Raw genomic sequence first — 18,596 nt, forward strand, 5'->3', positions numbered from 1 at the left:
GCCTAAAATGCAAGTTAGGACGTTTCCGCTTTCCACTGTCGATACGCTTTAATTGTGTGGCAATGAAGGAATAGATAACATTTGTCAGCATATTTTTTGTCCAAACTACTAAAGCCCTCGTTTTTTCTTCTTGAATCGGTTAACCGTTATTCCAATGAAATTGACTTCTTTAATTATCCAGAATGCCAAATTTCTATCTTTTTTTTATCTATATTGATAAATATCAGCGTGTTTGCATCACATCTAAAGAATTTGACTCTCGGTACATAGGTAGAACACATTTGTAAAAAGACATTAACGGTGAGGGAATAACATGACCCAAGGCAAATTAGCTTTCCCGCACACAGGTTGTAGCTTCTCGTTCAGATTGCAAACACACAAATAAGATGAGCTTGAAACAACAAATTTGTCGCGATTTCCCTCACGAGGAGAGGCTTTAACTATAAAAATCGATAGGCCGATTTTTTCGCAAAAAAGATTTACAAAGAAATAAAGAAAAAATACTATAATATTCTTCTTTCTACTTCACTCACCTTTCACTTTGTAACACGACCACACGGTAGAGACTCAACAACTTGTTTGTAGGCGACGTCTTAACCAGTATCGAATGTTACAAAACATTATCATTGGTGATCTAGTAAAATACTTGGATGTGGTATTTTATCGCTATAGATAAATATTGTTACTGTTTTTTTTTAATGTTATAATAATAATAATAATAATAATAATAATAATAAGCCTTTTATTTCCCATCACCTAAATATTACATGTAAATATTCTCAACCATATATAACTCCCACATTCAGATCCAATTACATTGCCGTTCAATTTTCCTCGACAGGAACCCCTATTTGGGTATAGGCCTCCTCCAGCTTAATCCAATTTTCTCTGTTCCGAGCCTGCCTCATCCACTCCTTCCCAGCGGTGACTATGATATCATCACTCCATCGTTTCATAGGTCGTCCTTTCCTTCTTTTCCCATTAGGCCCTTTCCATTTTGTCACTTCAATTGTCCATCGTTTGTCACTGTAGCGTGCTACGTGGCCAGCCCATCGCCACTTTAATCTTTTACTGAAGTTTAGGACATCAATTAATTTTGTCTTTTTTCGTATAAATTCACTTCTTACTTTATCTTTTATTTTTATTTTTAGAATGCTTCTTTCCATAGCTTTCTGGCAATTAACCATTTTTGTTTTTATGGTGGTGTTGAAAGTCCACGATTGGCAACCATATGTGAGAGTTGGTAAGATGCATGTATCCATAACTGTTTTCTTCAGGTGGAGTGGATAGTCTCCTTTCATTATCTCTTTGAGTGACCAATATTTTTTCCAACTCATATTTATTCTACGTTGTACCTCTTCTTCTTCGCTTCTGTCTTCAAATGATATTTCTTTTCCTAGATATATGTATTTGTTTACGAATTCTAATGTTTTTCCTTCAAGTTTTATTGGATGTTTGACGCTGTTTGTCATTACTTTTGTTTTGTCTTTATTCATTAATAGGCCTACTCTTTTACTTTGTACATTCAATTGGTTTATCATTTTTTCAAGTTTTCTACTGTTATCAGCTAAGAGGACTATATCATCTGCAAATCTGAGGTGACTCAAGTATTGGTTACATATTTTAAGGCCTTCGTTTTTCCATTTCAGCTCCTCAAAAATGTTATGCAGCACTGCTATAAAGATCTTCGGGGAAAGTGGGTCTCCTTGTCTCACTCCTCTTAGAATAGGTATTTCAGGTCCTCGGTTCTCTAGTTTCACACAACTGGTGCTCTTGTCGTAAATGTTCTTCAAGACATTTTTGTACTTGTCGTGGACCTGACATTTGTCCAGTGCCTCCCAGATGGCGTCATGTGAGATCGTATCAAATCGTATCGCCTTAGCGTAATCGATAAAACCTATATATATTGGTCTGTTGAACTCCTTGTACTTTTCTATTATTTGCTCCATTACATGAATATGGTCTAATGTTGAAAAGCCTGACCGGAACCCCGCTTGTTCTTTTGGTTGTAGGTTTTCGATTTTGCTACTGATTCTGCTTAATAGTATAGAGGTAAAAAGTTTATATATGCTCTGGAGAAGGCTAATTGGTCGGTAGTTGCCTATATCTCGAGGGTCACCTTTTTTATATATCAAAATGATATCTGCTTTCTTCCACTGTTCTGGTATTAATCCTGTGCTTAGAATTTTGGTAAACAAGCATGAAAGTGAACGCGCTAGTAAAGTAGTCCCAAATATTAAAGCTTCATTGGATATACCGTCTGGCCCTGGGCTTTTTTCTGACTTTAATTTTTTAATATGCTTTATTACTTCCTTCGTGTTGATCTCTACAGGCTCGTCTTTTACGTCTTTACACTCTATGAAATGTTTACTTTTACTTATACTAGTTTTATACTTGCTATTATATAGCGCTTTGTAGAACTCTGTAGCACTATCTATAATATCTTTTCTAGTGTTAGGTCTTGTACTTCTCGACTTTAAATTTTGTATCCAACTTTTGTGAGTATTTAATTGTCTATATGCTCTTTTTGTGCTCCTGTACTGTTTTATGTTTGTTTCTATTATCTGTTTTCTGTAGTTTGCATAGTCTTGTTTAACGGCTTTATTAGTTTTTTTGAATAGCATACTTAGCTCTGCCTTCATTTCCGAAGTTTTTTGTTTTATTTTCAATAGTGTCGAGCGTCTGGTCATTAGTTTTATTGTTGATTGTGTAAGAATTTTGTTTGAATTACTTTGTTCCTCTTTGTGTTCGTTTGTTGATATGCTTTTTTTAATGACGTGTTCTATTTTGTTGTATAGGGTCTGGACATCGTCGTCTTCAAAAGGTTCAAGTTCTTTTATGTTGTTTTCTAAATTTCTAGTGTACATCATTATTTCTTTTTCAGTTTTGAATATATTTGGGGATGATTTGAACGATATCCTACATTTTTTAGTATTTTGTAAAGAATAAGTTGCTCTAACCAGTCTGTGATCGGAACTATACCCTAAGCCGTGCAGTACTTCTATTTTCCTTATACTTTTGGGCTGGTTTGATAGGATATAGTCTAATTCATTCTTTACTTTTCCATTTGGTGATTTCCAAGTCCATTTTCGATTTTGTCTCATTTTAAAATACGTATTCATAATCGACAGTTTGTGTTCGAAGGCAAATTCTATGAGCTTTTCACCTCTTTCGTTTCTTTTTCCATAACCAAATTTACCTAGAATCTTATCTTCTTTTGTTTTAGCTATCCCTACTTTGGCATTGAAGTCTCCCATTAACAGTACATCTCCGCTAGTCTGCGCTTGCGCTTCTTGCAGTGATTCGTAAAATTTTTCCATTTCTTCTTTAGAAGCCTTTTCAGTTGGTGCATACACTTGAATTATTGATATTATCTTTTTGTTGAACTCAAGTTGAAGTATTGCAACTCTTTCAGATAAGCCTGAAAAGCTTAATATATTGTTTTTGTATTCTTTTTTTATCAAAAATCCTACTCCATGCAGGCCAGGTGTTTCTCCTTTGAAGCAGAATATAAAGTCTTGATGCTCTTCGATGCCACTGCCCATTCGTCTAACTTCAGCTAAGCCTAATATATCAATTTTTATTTTTTCTAGTGAGTATACTAGTTCTATATATCTTGTTGTGGATGCTAACGATCTTACGTTAAATGTTCCAATTTGTAGTGATTTTTGAGGTAGTGTTTTGTTTACTGGAGGGTTATGGTCATTTTCCCCCACGGGGACCAGCCGGCTTGGGGGAGTGTTTTTCTTGGTTGTTTTTTGCAGGTTTGTATTAAAATGATTGTTATTATTCCGGTTTCGAGTGTACGGTGATTGCTATACATTTGTTTTCTCTCTTAATGAGTTTGATTTTACGCGTGCCATGTATTCGTACGCATTAGTTGTGTTTACTTTTTTCGGAGCTACGTACAATTCATTTTCTTTTTGTGGTGTGCTGATATTGGGCGGAGAAGGTGGGTCTCTTTTCCTTTTTTCTCGATTAGCATCCGTTTGGCTCTTGATTATTAGTTTATCTAATTTTAAGTATGCTATGTTACCCTTCCTTCGTTCCTCTTCAAGTTTTGGTTGTAATGTTTTGCGTGCTTCTAATATTTCTTTAGTATAATCTTCCTTCACATAAATACCCTGGGGTAGCTTATGTTTCGATCTCATTATTTCCATTTTTCTCCAGTACGATACAAGGGATATTAAAATAGGTCGAGGCGTATTTTTTATCTTTCCAATTCTATAGGTATTCATAATTTCGTGCTCTTGTATGTTTAATCCAAGATGACAATTAAGTTTTTCCGATATGTATTTTACCAAACTTAACTCTTCTTGTTTGTCTTCCTTTATTCCAAAGAGTAGTATGTTAGTTTTCTTTTTAGCCATTTCCAGACCTTTAATTTTCTCCTTAAGTTCTTTGACTGAATTTTTAAGTTGTTTGTTTTCGTCATCTATCTTTTTAAATCGCTCATTAATTTGTTGCACAACATTTTTGGTTACAGCTTCTGTTATAGTGATAGTCTGCTGTTTCATTTGCTCTTGAATTTTTTCTAATAATTTTTGCATTTGATTATCCATTTTTCAGTGAAAATTTTTATTTAACGTTTTTAGTAAATAGTTTTAAGATGATTCTGGTATAATTTTAGAGTAGATCTGTCAACCCCGACTGTATAGTAACTTATCGATTTCATAAAGTGGCAACACTTAAATTCTTATGTATCGATATTATTTCTTTAAGTTGCCTAGCTTGAATGTAAATTGTTAGATTGTCTGTGGTTTAAACTGTGACTTACTTCACTCTGTATTTATCATAATAAATACCCTCAAAATAAAAATATTAAAGTAATAATCTCAAGAGGTTATTTCTTCATTTCTCATTGTTAGATTGCACATTAACACTGTTCACAAACTTTCTTGATTTATTTTTGTATAAAGTATCTTCTATTATCTTGATTTGTGACTTTTTACACTTGACATATATGAGTATTAAGGTAAAACTTGATATTATTTTAAGAGCAAACGAGTACACATCTATATTATTCTGTCACCGGAACCGGATTTTTTAATGTTATCTAACATAATTGATTTGTGTGTATGTGCAAAGTAAAGGTGTGATTGTAGGATTTAAAAACAAATTGAATTATTTTTTCAGGTATTGCCTACATAATTTAAATAATATTATTAAAATAAAAATTTCATATACATAATATTAAAATATATAAATAAGGTAGTTCTAATACACTCATTTCAGCACGAATTAATGTTAAAGCAAGCAAAAGCAAAACAAAAAAAATGAAAGTAACAAATAGGTTCTAGTTGTTCAAAAATAATTAATTATTTTATTCTTGAACAGAATTAGTGAACCGGCAAGTTACGACTACTAACAAAAGATAGACTTCAAGGTATTATAAGTCTATAAATCTTATAGAGTAGTTATCGTTAGACTTTTGTTGTTTGTGGATTGTTAATAACTTTTACTTTTTCTTTCCGAGAAATGGGGCTATAAGGTTTTTGCTCAAAGCCAATATATATCCAATTAATAGCACTAAATGTTATTGTTTCGTGGAAATTATTTATTACTTTGTTTGTCAAAAGTATTCCAACAGTAAGCAAAACCCATCACAGTAATCCAAGGATATTCTTAAGAAACAATGTAATGTGGCTTGTAAATAGCCTCACTGCGGGAGGAAATTTTGTATTAGAATAGGTCACAGAGCTCAGATGATATGACGTATGTATTAAAGGTTAAAGTATGAAATTGCCGATTTGTACAGAAAAATTGAAATTGGTTTTTCATTTAACATATTTTTTAAAATATGGCGGCGCAGAAAATAATGGATCAAAACTTAAATTAAAGTAAAAACTTGTGACTGACCCGTGGGGTCCAGTTTATACTCCAACACAAGTTCCTCTGAGGGTTTTTTAATTGCGAGACACTTATTTAAAGTAAGGCAGGCGTAACAATGATATCTATTACTCAGATGAGAGACGCCATTATATTATTAGCATTCACGCATTGCGCTACAAAGGGTATAGGGGCCATTGCGAAAATTGAGATTTGGACCTTTTATTTTAGAATGTGTGGATAGAATTCATTTTAGTATTATGTATAATATCGGCCACCCAATCTGCAATCTGGACGTAATGTGATAATTAAAGAATAAAAAAGCTAGTTCCATCTTTTTTTTTTGTTGCTTAGATGGGTGGACGAGCTCACAGCCCACCTGGTGTTAAGCAATTACTGGAGCCCATAGACATCTACAACGTAAATGCGCCACCCACCTTGAGATATAGGTTCTAAGGTCTCAAATATAGTTACAACGGCTGCCCCACCCTTAAAACCGAAACGCATTACTGCTCCACGGCAGAAATAGACAAGGTGGTGGTACCTACCATCAGTAAAATTTCACCGGTTCTTCTTGATTTTCCATTCTGTAGTACAAATTACCTTTTAATCGGCTTTTTACGTCATATAATCCACACTACTAGTTTAAATGCGATACCGCTCAGTCGATCATCATTGATTTAAATACTAATTAAATTTAAAATTCAAAAATAACAGAGAAATGTAAAGCTATTAAAGAACTGACATATTTCAAAACTCGGAAAACTCTTCGACCCGTTAGACCTCTTGAAGAGAAAAGAATACGAAATAAAAACCTTTGTGGAGTCGGGGAAAGTTTTGCGAAAGATAACAAATTTATTTGAAGCGTGGGATTTCTTTATCTGCCTGCGGTGGGTAGTTACAAACGAGGAAATAGTAGCCGTACTCTGAATTTTATCTTTGGTTATAAAAGAATTAGAGCTGAACACATGTCGATGTGCGATTTATGAACTTGCTTGTGGTTCGGTGGCGCCTTTATTGTACTGTATGGGTTTTGAAATGCGTATTGGTATGACAATATAATTGCTATCACCAAACTTGATACATGATGTGTCAGCCTTAATTGTATTAGAGCAAGAGCTCCCAATCACCTTTCAAACCGGCACAAATGATTTGGCAGTAGAAATGGCAGAATATTGCTACCTAAAGAGTCGAAAGTTTACCATAGATACAATCTAGCATAGTGATGACCTACTACAAACACACACATTCACGCACAGGCGCGTACACACCCACTCACATTCACGGACACGCGCACACACACACTCGCAGACACACAACACGCGAAAGAGGTTTATTTTTTGTAAGCTATAAGTCAATGGAAATATCTTGGCGAGGTGAAGTTTTAAACGATCACATCGCTTGATATATTTGAATTATCAAGACGAAATATGAGTAGATGATGATAATCAAAACTCGTCGATGATCTGGCATATTATTATGTACTAATTAAGTTTTTTAAGTTGGTAAGACCAATGATGACGTCACCTCATCCGATTAAACCTTGCGATACGAAGAACTTGGAATGAAAGTTTGTTGCTATATGATTTCCACAATTCTTGTTTTCGTGTCCAATAAAGACTCCATTTTATTCACCCTATTAGTAAATTTTATTATAACATTTTAAAAAAACCTCATCATTATCATAATGATTTCCTTGCTTAATGTTAATTTATAGAAAGTAGGAAAATGCCACATCCACTAAAATTATTGTTTATTTAATCTGTGTAGAACTATTTGAGCTGAATACTTTAGTGGTAGTGCATGGAAGTTGTGTACTTGTCAAGGGACTTATAATTTAAAGTTGTTTTAGAAAATGGCATTGGAAAAACGTTTTTTTTTTTTTTATATTAATTTGAATGCTCTCCTCGGCTTTATAGCTCGTCAATTTCATCAGATTGGTTGCAGATTTTTTATAATTAAGATGGTTGGATTTTTAATACCTGACTACCTGAATTGATTTTGGATCGGTTTTAATTTTCGGCTTAATAATCGGTTAATAAATAATCGGTTTTAACGGTCGTCTGGTGTAGTGGTAAGTGACATGGTCACTACACAAGGGGGTCGCGGGTTCGAATCCCGACAAGGGAAGATATTTGTAAGATAAATATAAAATGTCTTTTCCAGGGTTATGGATGTATATTAAATATATGTATGTGTATAATAAAAAAAATCTTACAATTATATCCGTTATCTGGTACCTGTAACACAAGTTCTTTACGAAATCACGGGACCACTTGACGTGGCGTGATTGTAAAAAAAAAAATTTAGAATAATTGACTACTTGTATATATATTAATGTTAGTGTGAAATGTGTTGGCCTCAAAGATAAGATATCAGGTGCAGTATTGAGCAATGGAACTATCGGCAATCAAGTGTTGAGTTCAGTTATTTGTGTTTCTAATGAAATGTTTATTTATCGTGTGTTCACAAGTGACTTCGACGCGCTGGAAACTACATACCCGACCAAGTAGACCGAACGGTAAACCGTCGACGTCGCCCAAAGCACGTCATTACGGATCCTCCTGATCCATTAACGGTGCTTTTAGGCACCACAAGCACCGGTCACCGTCCTCGTCGAACCCGTCGCTTGCGACGAAGGGCTCGACGAGCGAACTAACCCATAGACACAGCCCACTGAGTTTCTCGCCGGATCTTCTCAGTGGGTCGCGTTTCTAATCCGGTGATAGATTCTGCGAAGCACTGCTCTTGCTAGGGTCAGTGTTAGCAACTCTCCGGTTGAGCCCCGTGAGCTCACCTACAAACGTTAGGGTGAAGCTGAAATAGCCTCTCAAGGCTATCAGCATAGGTAGGAAAAAAAAGGCTTCGACGATGAAGGAATATTTTGTTGGTATCAACGCAGATTTATAAATATAAGTAACCGCTGGTAGTTTAAGGTCAAACAGAATTGGTACCACCGTCTTGCCTATTTCTGCCGCGTTTTATTTTTTTATTGCTTAAATTGGTAGAGGAGCTCACAGCCCACCTGGTGTTACGTGGTTTCCGGAGCCCGTAGACATCTAAGACGTAAATACCGCCACCCACTTTGAGATATGAGTTCTAAAGTCACAGTATACTTATAGTTACAACGGCTGCCACCCTTCAAACCGAAATGCATTAGTGCTTCATTGCTAAAATAGGCAGGGTGGTGATACCTACCCGTGCGGACTCACAAGAGGTCTTACCACCAGTAAAACTATCAGCGTTTGCCAGATCACCGTTATAAAATTCGGATTTGGACTTCGTGGATCAAGGCGGGCGGCGGAATGTCGTGATGACTATTGGCTGCGTTAATCACTTTTCACCATATAGACCCTAAACTCTTTCACATATCTATTTCCATAAAATCCATACGTCCTCGGTGGTTTAGCTTGATGAGAAACTTTAAATAATATTTTAAATTTATTTGTATCTTATGTACCTGACGAGAAAATCTTGGCAAAAACCAGTTAAATGCTTACATTGATCTATTTTAATAAGAAATTGGTGTTAACTCTTCACGCAATTTGAGAACAGCTTCTGTAGTATCATATTAGTTTTTGATTACTTTTCGTCAATTAGGTCATGGTCTTAATTGTTCTACAAAAGCCTCAAAGCTGCCATTATGCTGCCTATATTGTACCTTTGTAATTAGAAGAACAAATACTGTATACGCCCAATAATACATACGTCAACTCCACGACACGGTAATTGCACACCAAACTGAGCTGGTCGGTTATACCATAATTACTACAAGACCCAGTAATTTAAGGTACTTAATTTGTTCGAAGAATGTTTCCTGTGGTAACTGTCGTTAAAAGTTGACTATTTGTTTGAAGGCCTGGTATTTAGTGGTTTTTGTGTTGGCTGACACATAGGCTCTGTATACACCGAATGTATGGAATGTATATAAAGGGAAGTTTGAAATTAGTGCCCGTTATAGTGAAAATAAACAGTCAAATGTTATAGTGGTGTGGAAATGCTATGTGAAGAGAGGATGATGATGTAGCACAAAAGGACCTGGGTATGGAGGTAGACTGTCATGTGAGGAGGGAGCGTCCTAAAACGACTTGGATGGATTATATCGTCGCTGCGCGTGCGAATCCGCGTAAGAGCAACTTGTAAAGACCGAGTATTTGCTTTTTGATGATTTTACAGGAGGAAGAAAAAACTTAATATCTCAGCCATTTCAATTGTTATTACCAACTGAACTACACAGCTAGTTCTTTACACCTTTTTTTATTGGAAAATAACGTAAATTTAATCGTAGTTAGCCTAGATTTTGTGGAAAGTCACATACGCGGTTTTGTTATATTATTATTGTACATATTATGTATAAGAGGATATGCGAGAGAAGAGATGGCGTTTTATAGAGCTGAATGGAAAAAGATATACCCCACAATATGGGATAAAGAAGATGATGGTTTCGATTACACCGAGACTCAGTCAAGTAGTATGCGACTGTTGTTGTAGCTTCTACATAACAGGATTATACATTAACAATTTTCTCTCCGGCTCTGTACTAAGGACTGGTGCGCTATCTCGGTCATCACTATCTTCTGCTACAGAACTTTCATAACTCTTCCGTGGTACCAGTATCATCTCCTCATTCATAATCTCCTTTTCAAATTCTTACTTTTACTTATGTTCTTCTATCTGTTCTTATAATAATTATATAATTTATTTCCCTGTAATTTTACAGATGGCCACATCGTTCCGGCCACGTTACACACTGATTGGTGTCACTAAGCTGCCTATATCTGCCCCGAATGGCGAATCCTGGTTTTAAGGGTAAATAAGCTGTGTTGTGAAATTAAAACATTATATTTATCTTAGGTTGACGAACGCATGCGCTTCCGTAACTACATCTTCCAAGGGGACCGACTGTCTATTCCTTGTGCAAAAAAGCCATTCTACTTGGAAACTATTGGCCGTTAATTTTTTGGGTTGGGAGAAAGTCGCCATGTACCTTGGGGACATACAATGGACATGTCAGAGTTGAACGGAATAAAACCCACTGTCGCTCAACAACCCGCGTTCTAGCTTCGGATGAGAGACCTAAACCAAGGAATCTCCCCACCACCGTACTCCTACTTAAAAAGCTTATCTAAAATTGAGTAAGCTGTTTAAGTGAATTTAAGTAGTATAGATTTTCTTCTTTATCTGGATAAGCGAAAAACACAGTCTTTCTTAGATACTTACGGCACCCAAAGACTTTGGTACCCAAATAGACTGCAAACCGACAGAAGAGTTTTCTTGTTTAAAATAAAACAGATATCCATGACCAATGAACATAAATTTCAATCGATACATATTTATATCGCGAGTCATAATAAATCAGTCGTAAAGATTTTATAATAACATTTAATTGAAAACTTCTAGTGATTGCTAGTGACTATGCAATCATCGATTTTTTTTATTCTTTTCCACGACTCAAGTATTGTTTCAGTAACGCCTTGAATTCCAATAGGCCTTTTACGTTGTTTCCTCTCTGGTAAAAGTCTAGCTCAGAACAGCGTTTCAACCACGAAGTTATCTTGGGATACCTGGAAGAGAATTTTGCAAAATTTATATTTTAGAAAGGGTTTATTTCTTGGGGAGTTTTTAATCAAGGGCTTATATCAGTATATTTGGCTCGATCGTTTGATTACTATAGTTATTATAGGTAAGGATCTGGTTGGTAAACGCAAAAATAGAATCAGGTTGCGTGTTGGAATCACGTCGATTTCGCTAGTTTAGGATATAACGACAAAGGGAAGATCTTCCACAGAGCGGATATAATTTCTCCGTAGACTGACAGTCCAAAAGCTATTGTTTGAAATTTGTACATATGCTAGCTTATCTTGGAAATTTATTTTACAAGATTTAAGCTTCTGTCAGATATCTTGTGTTTTATGACAGCTACCCATGACTAATGGATATGTATTGAACATCTTTACTCACTCTTTCTCATTAATAGGCAAGAGCGCATCCAAACTGCCGATTGTAGCAACACAGCTCATATCAGCCACAGTGACGTCATCGCCTGCGATCCACGGTGAATCAGAAAGAAACTTCTCCGTGAAATCATAAGCTGACTTTATTTTGGCCAGACCTTGAGGCTTGAAGGTGGTCTCGCCCCAAAAGAAAATGGGCTCCTGAAATCATCATGTATGATTAAATTAAATCATTAAATTTATTTTACTCTCTTGTGAAGTATAATGAAGGTATAATACAAATAAGACAGGCAAGGACCGATGAGCTAAGCCGCTGCCTAACGCTAAAGCCTCATTTGAAAAGATACAATAGGACTGTATTGCAGCCAATGGAGACCACTTCGAATAAGCTTTTTATACTTTAAATTATTTTATATTTATGTATTAAACTAACACACTGTAAAAATAATAAATGTTATTTGCAATAGAAATTTTCTTTTTTCCTTTGTCTCAGTATTTATGGCAAGACCTTAGTCTGGCCACAAATACTGTTACAATTAAAAATAAACAAAATATTATATTTGAATTTGGAATCTGTCATTTTTATATGATTGCTCATTGAGTTTTCAGTTTGGCGCCAATACATTGTACAATATTTTGCGATATTAAAATGGAGGGGGGTGATAAAGAGAACCGAATCGCTGTGATTGCATTACACAAAGTAGGTATGGAGCCAAATGCAATTTTTAAAACTCTCCATACGCTTGGTATTATTAAATGTTTGTGTACCGGGCTATTAATAGGGGCAATGAGACCTCCTCTGTTTGTGACAGAAAAAGATCTGGCCGTCCACGTAGTGTTCGTACGAAAAAGGTGGTCAAAGCAGTAAGGGAAAGAATTGGAAGAATTCCTGTCCGAAAGCAAAAGATTTTATCTCGGGAGATGAAGATAGCACCTAGAACCATGTCGCGTATTTTAAAAGATGACTTAGGACTTGCAGCCTATAAGAGACGTAATGATCATTTCTTAACTTATACTTTAAGATAAGAGAATAGGGTGGTAAAATCGAAACAACTACTGAAGCTGTACGCAAAGGGAGGTCATAGAAAATTTTTGTTTACGGATGAGAATTTTTTTACAATTGAGCAACATTTTAACAAACAAAATGACCGTATTTATGCTCAAAGCTCTAAGGAAGCTTCCCAATGAGTCGACAGAGTGCAACGTGGGCACTATCCGACTTCAGTGATGGTTTGGTGGGGTATTAGCTATGAAGGAGTGACTGAGCCATACTTTTGTGAAAAAGGTATCAAAACATCGGCACAAGTGTATCAAGATATCATTCTTGAGAAGATAGTGAAGCCCCTTAACAACACCGTGTTCAATAATAAAGAATGGTCCTTCCAGCAAGACTCGGCGCCAGGTCATAAAGCTCGTTCTACGCAGTCTTGGTTAGAAACGAACGTTTCGGACTTCATCAGAGCTGAAGACTGGCCGTCGTCTAGTTCCGATCTTAATCCGCTGGATTATGATTTATGGTCAGTTTTAGAGAGTACGGTTTGCTCTAAACGCCATGATAATTTGGAGTCCCTAAAACAATCCGTACGATTGGCAGTGAAAATTTTTCCCATGGAAAGAGTGCGTGCTTCTATTGATAACTGGCCTCATCGTATGTTAGTGAGAAAGTGTCGCTTGAATAGAAAATTATTTATTCAGTATAGGACTTACATTCACAATACACGCAGCAACAGCTGACATAAATCAGTGAGATGTATGTACAAAGTGAGCAAAATGTACATGTTGATGCTTTGTAGGCAGCGGCTTGGCTCTGCCCCTGGCATTGCAGAAGTCCATGGGCGACGGTAACCACTCACCATCAGGTGGGCCGTATACTCTTCTGCCTACAAGGACAATAAAAAAACTCGGGATTTTGGTAAGGGATCTAAAAACAAAAGAAGTCTGCCTTAGTTTAGTGGCCAGTGTGCTTAGTGCGAGTTTTTACGCTATCGAGAACGTTAAGAAACTCGCACTAAGCACACAGATTGAGAGGATTGTACTTACGTCGTTTTCTCGCAAAGCAGGATACAATATTCCACTGTCGAAATGTAATCTCATATCGATCAGGGCTCTCTTCTCTGGGTCCTCGGGATAGTATGAACTGCCTTTGCCGTATTTGTTTAGCAAATATGTAGCTATTGCATGACTGAAATTGTTCAAATTTGACGATAGATTTTTTATAAATTAGGTTCACATAAATTATTTAAATACCTTTACAAGGAAACGGTTTGTGTGTGCGTCCTAGCTTAGAGCAAGGCTTTTTCTTAAACAGATGTAAGGACTTTATGTCCATTTAGATGGTTATTGGTTAATGGAACTTAGACATTGCAGTTGAATAACGCCTTGAGATATTAAGTCAAAGTCTGAATTGTATAACAACTTTAGCTTTAGTCTTTAGCCTGCAGACTTTCGAGGAGGAACGGATAAGTGCTTTGCGGCCTAAATAGGAAGGATGGAAGCACATCCGTGTGGAATTACAAAATTTCCCAATCATTGGTCTAATTGGAATCATATGCCATATATTTCAATTACGATATATTTAAATACATATCGACGCTTGAAAGGCAAACGTGACTAAGCGACAATAACTGCTTTGTACATAAATGATATATTTAAATACATATCGGCGCTTGAAAGACAAACGTGACTAAGCGACAATAACTGCTTTGTACATAAATGATAGGCAATAACCATATTCGATGCACAAAAAAAAAAAAATTCTAGGTCTATTAAAATCATTTCAATCCTACAGCTAGATTCGTTAAAATATAATTTTTTTCAGGTATTTCAACTTTAAATTAGTCTACTGTAAAGTTCACGCATTGTCGCTTAGTCACGTTTGCCTTTCAAGCGTCGATATTATCTCTAACTTTAAAAATATGGTTTAGTATAATTACCTGTCCCAGATGACGAATTTGTCATCTGTCAGCATAGGAATGGTGTGTTGAGGGTTTAGCTGAAAAGAAAATGAACGTTTTTTTTTCAGGGCGTTTCGTCAGTAGCTATCAGTAACTTGGCGAATGCTGACTTTGAATCATTAAGTGATTGCTCAATTTCATGAGGATCTTACTTTAGTTACACTTCATATCCTACCCCTAAATCGGATTCCACGACCGTTCTTTGATGACCAAAATAAATAGAAACGGTGGTACCAGTTGAGGAATATCGATGCTCTAAACATTCAAAATAGCTGTCTCTTTTAGTCATAAAACTGGTACCCGAATTTCTAGTCAAGTTGGTTAAGTTTAAAAGCGCCCGTTAATATATTTTTGAAAACGAAAGAAGGAAAATACAGCATCGGAAATGATATGCCAATGAATTTATCATTTGAAATTGATAACATTTCGTAAACCACTAAAGCAAAGATGGACATGGTGACAGATAACGGATCTTAATATTTCAAAGTCATGATAATACAATAGTATCCATTATATTATGTACTTCATTATATTCATTTCAGGTTTATTCATTTTCTTAACGCATTAATTCAGATTCTGTAAATTACCGTATGTCGAATGTAACGAATTAATATATTATAAAAAAAAATATTGAGATCTAACGAGAATCAATATGTTATTAGTATTCTTATTAATATATTTTGGTGCGATTGTGGCTAACGCTTTTTTTATCTAAGGGTTTTATATCACAAGTTTCATGTATCCAAGCTCTGGTAATTTAAAAAAAAACAGATGGCTCTGATTTTATCAATTCAATTATAACAGGAAAAAAGAAACTAATTCAATTAAACTAATTGGTCAACACGAAGATCTCAAACTTTTTAAATTTGATTTGAATATCGTACCTTCAAGAACTCCTCTTTCAAATGATCTTCAGCTAAGAGGTCCACGTCTACATATTTTACGTTGGGAATGTTTAGTGCTTCGATGACCATGTAGACAGCGCGGACTGGGGGACTGGCGTCCATCTTGTAGAGTGTTAGCACCATTCTTGTTCTGGAAATAATGCGGGATGATCTTTGAGAGCTCAGTAATTGGTATGAGGTGGACGATATAATGTGAATGTTGGCCCCCCCATCATTACACATGAGGCTGAAGTCTCAATATGTACCGGCTGGCAATATAATGGAAACGTATGACCTTTGCAAACACATTTTGGTTATGGTCATTTGTAAGAAAACGGGAAAATGGTCCATCTAATGGTGAGTCATTCATCACAGACACAGCCCATTTAGTTTCTCCCCGGATCTTCTCACTGGGTCGCGTTTCCGATCCGGTGGTAGATTCTGCGAAGCACTGCTCTTACTAGGGTCAGTGTTAGCAACACCTCCGGCTTGGGCCCCGTGAGCTCACCTATACGCTACGTTAACGCTGATATTGCCTCTCAAGGCTATCAGCATGGGTAGGATAAAGGACATCAGCAACCTTTTTCAATTAAGTCGCAGTCTACTGCCATGCCCGGGTGAATTGACGGGAGATTTCGGTGTAGCTAAAGTTCTACGCAGTCCCAGACGAAAGAAAGTGTCCGGGATTTCTTTTTACGTTTTTTTTTATAGGAATTATAATAATAATTATTATTTTTTATTGCCCGAGCAGGCAGACGAACATACTGCCCACCTGATGGTGAGTGGTTACCGTCGCCCGTGGACGTCAGCAATGCCAGGGACAGAGCCAAGCCGCTGCCTACCGCTGACGAATTATAGATACTCCCTTCAAAAATCAACGTTGAAATAATCCTTCATAAATGCCAATGTTTTTTGTGGTTTCCGCATGCGCTGATCTCACAAGGAAAACAACATGTTGACTGAGATGTATAGGTGATGTATCTTATTGTACATGTGTGGTGTGTACTTAAGTAGGATTTTCCTGTAACACAATTATGTTTTTTTGAGGTCTAAGTTCTAACACAAGAGTGTTTTTTCGATTTTAGCGATTCGTTAATATAATTAAAAAGGATATTAATTTTTAAAAAAATCGACGCACAACACCTTGGTCGTTCTTGAGCAAGAATCCTAAAGTATCGATCACGGATCGTTTGGAACCTCTGGGTCTGCGGAGGGACTTCGGTTCCCTCTGTATTTTGTACCGTATCTTCCATGGGGAGTGCTCTGAGGAGCTGTTTGAGATGATCCCCTCATCTCCTTTTTATCATCACACCTCCCGCCATCGGAGCAGAGTTCATCCATATCATCTGGAACCGCTGCGTTCATCGACAGTGCGTTTCCAGAGGTATTTTTTGCCACGTACCATCCGGCTATGGAATGAGCTCCCCTCCACGGTGTTTCCCGAGCGCTATGACATGTCCTTCTTTAAAAGAGGCTTGTGGAGAGTATTATAGGCAGCGGCTTGGCTCTGCCCCTGGCATTGCTGAAGTCCATGGGCGACAGTAACCACTCACCATCAGGTGGGCCGTATCCTCGTCGGCCCACAAGGTCAATAAAAAAAAAGTATTCGCAATGTCGGTTTAAAGGCGAGTTTAAATAGTAAAAATTGTTTTAGTTATTGTATTTACGGTTGTTGTTAACCAATTTATATTATATTTAATTATCACTAAATAGTATAAAATGGAGTTTAGAATAAAATGTTTTTATATTTTAATTCAATAGACTAGTGAATGAGAACTCAGTTAACCACCTATTAAGCTATTACCTGTTTAGTCTATACAATGTGGCCCATGCCACCCATGATCGAACACTGTGGTGGAAAGTTACATGTGATCGCGATCCTCAGCAGTGAGGGAAGATGAAGAAGCAGAAGCTTTTTTTTTTATGATTGATAGTTTACTGGTGGCCCAAAGGCCTTTCCAGTTTCACCAGGACAGGTGGGCGAGCAAAGGCTCAGCCAAGAGGGGTGGGATTTGCTAACAACTGCCCGAGCGCCTCCGAAGGAGACCTAACAACTCAAGAGCAATTGTTTCGCGAATGAATCTACTACCGGATCGGAATCGCGACCCGCTGAGAAGATCCGGCGAGAAACTCAGCGGGCTGATGCATGGGTTAGGTTGCACGTCGACCTCTTTGTCGAGTTCGACGAGTACGGTTACCGGGGTCCCTAAGCCTGCCCCTAGTATTAGAGCTGAAGGCATCTAATGCAAAGGTTATTGGATCTGATGGATCCGTAAGGACGTGAGAAGCTATCACTGGAGCCCAGAAATGTACGAGAGTATGTAAGCATGTGATTGCCGCCAGCGACTTAGTGACATTGATAAAAATAGTGAGAGAAAAATACTCGTGTCTCAAGGTGAGAGGCGGCATCTACACTGTTGATATCGACAGGCTTCGGAGGCGTCATTAGGGGGACCTTGAGCTCGTTAACATGTATAAGGAAAATAAAAACAAAAATCTCAAGAAAATATTAACTAAAAGATTAGCCGATGCATTTGGTTACTGCAATCCCTGGTTACCGTAAATTATTTACATGTTTTGGCGATACAGCAAACGTGTGTGTTACAATCCGAACTATTATGTCTATCCTAAATTGACAAGTCGATACGATTTTATTAGCTTCAGACGTATTGTTTGTAACGGAATCTTTGAACATGATTTTGACCCCCTTCAAAACGTCCGATTAACTCGAAATTTGGTATACTTATTAAGGACTGATGAAAATTCATGTTATTATATAAAAAAATTGAAAAAAATTGTATTGAATAAATTGAAATTTAACTAAAATAATAATAATAGTTTAAAAAAACTAACATTTTCTATTTTTAGTGGCATCTTCTATAAAAGCGTATTTTGTTAGTTTTTTTAAACTATTATTTATTTATATAACGTTTCACTGCCGTGCGTTTAAAAAATTGAAGTACTTACAAATTATT

General features: G+C 36.6%; 2 protein-coding genes across 2 annotated transcripts; both read right to left on the minus strand.

The window, feature by feature from the left end:
- Nucleotides 1–824: 824 nt before the first annotated feature.
- On the minus strand, nucleotides 825–4,562 carry LOC119628754 (uncharacterized). The gene is made up of 3 exons (XM_038012201.1): nucleotides 4,037–4,562; nucleotides 2,732–3,421; nucleotides 825–1,978 (listed from the first exon to the last, which is right to left on the minus strand). Exons 1-3 carry the CDS (start codon nucleotides 4,560–4,562, stop codon nucleotides 825–827), a joined length of 2,370 nt encoding a protein of 789 aa, XP_037868129.1.
- Nucleotides 4,563–11,124: 6,562 nt separating this feature from the next.
- GSTe1 (glutathione S-transferase epsilon 1) lies at nucleotides 11,125–15,772 on the minus strand (the record flags this gene model as incomplete). Its single annotated transcript, NM_001043732.1, is given in 5 exon segments — nucleotides 11,125–11,393; nucleotides 11,791–11,984; nucleotides 13,824–13,965; nucleotides 14,717–14,775; nucleotides 15,622–15,772. Coding segments are annotated over 5 exon segments (669 nt in total). The 3' UTR covers nucleotides 11,125–11,263.
- Nucleotides 15,773–18,596: the final 2,824 nt, after the last annotated feature.

The sequence above is a fragment of the Bombyx mori genome, chromosome 7 (assembly GCF_030269925.1).
Source record: "Bombyx mori chromosome 7, ASM3026992v2".
Lineage (NCBI taxonomy): Eukaryota > Metazoa > Arthropoda > Insecta > Lepidoptera > Bombycidae > Bombyx > Bombyx mori.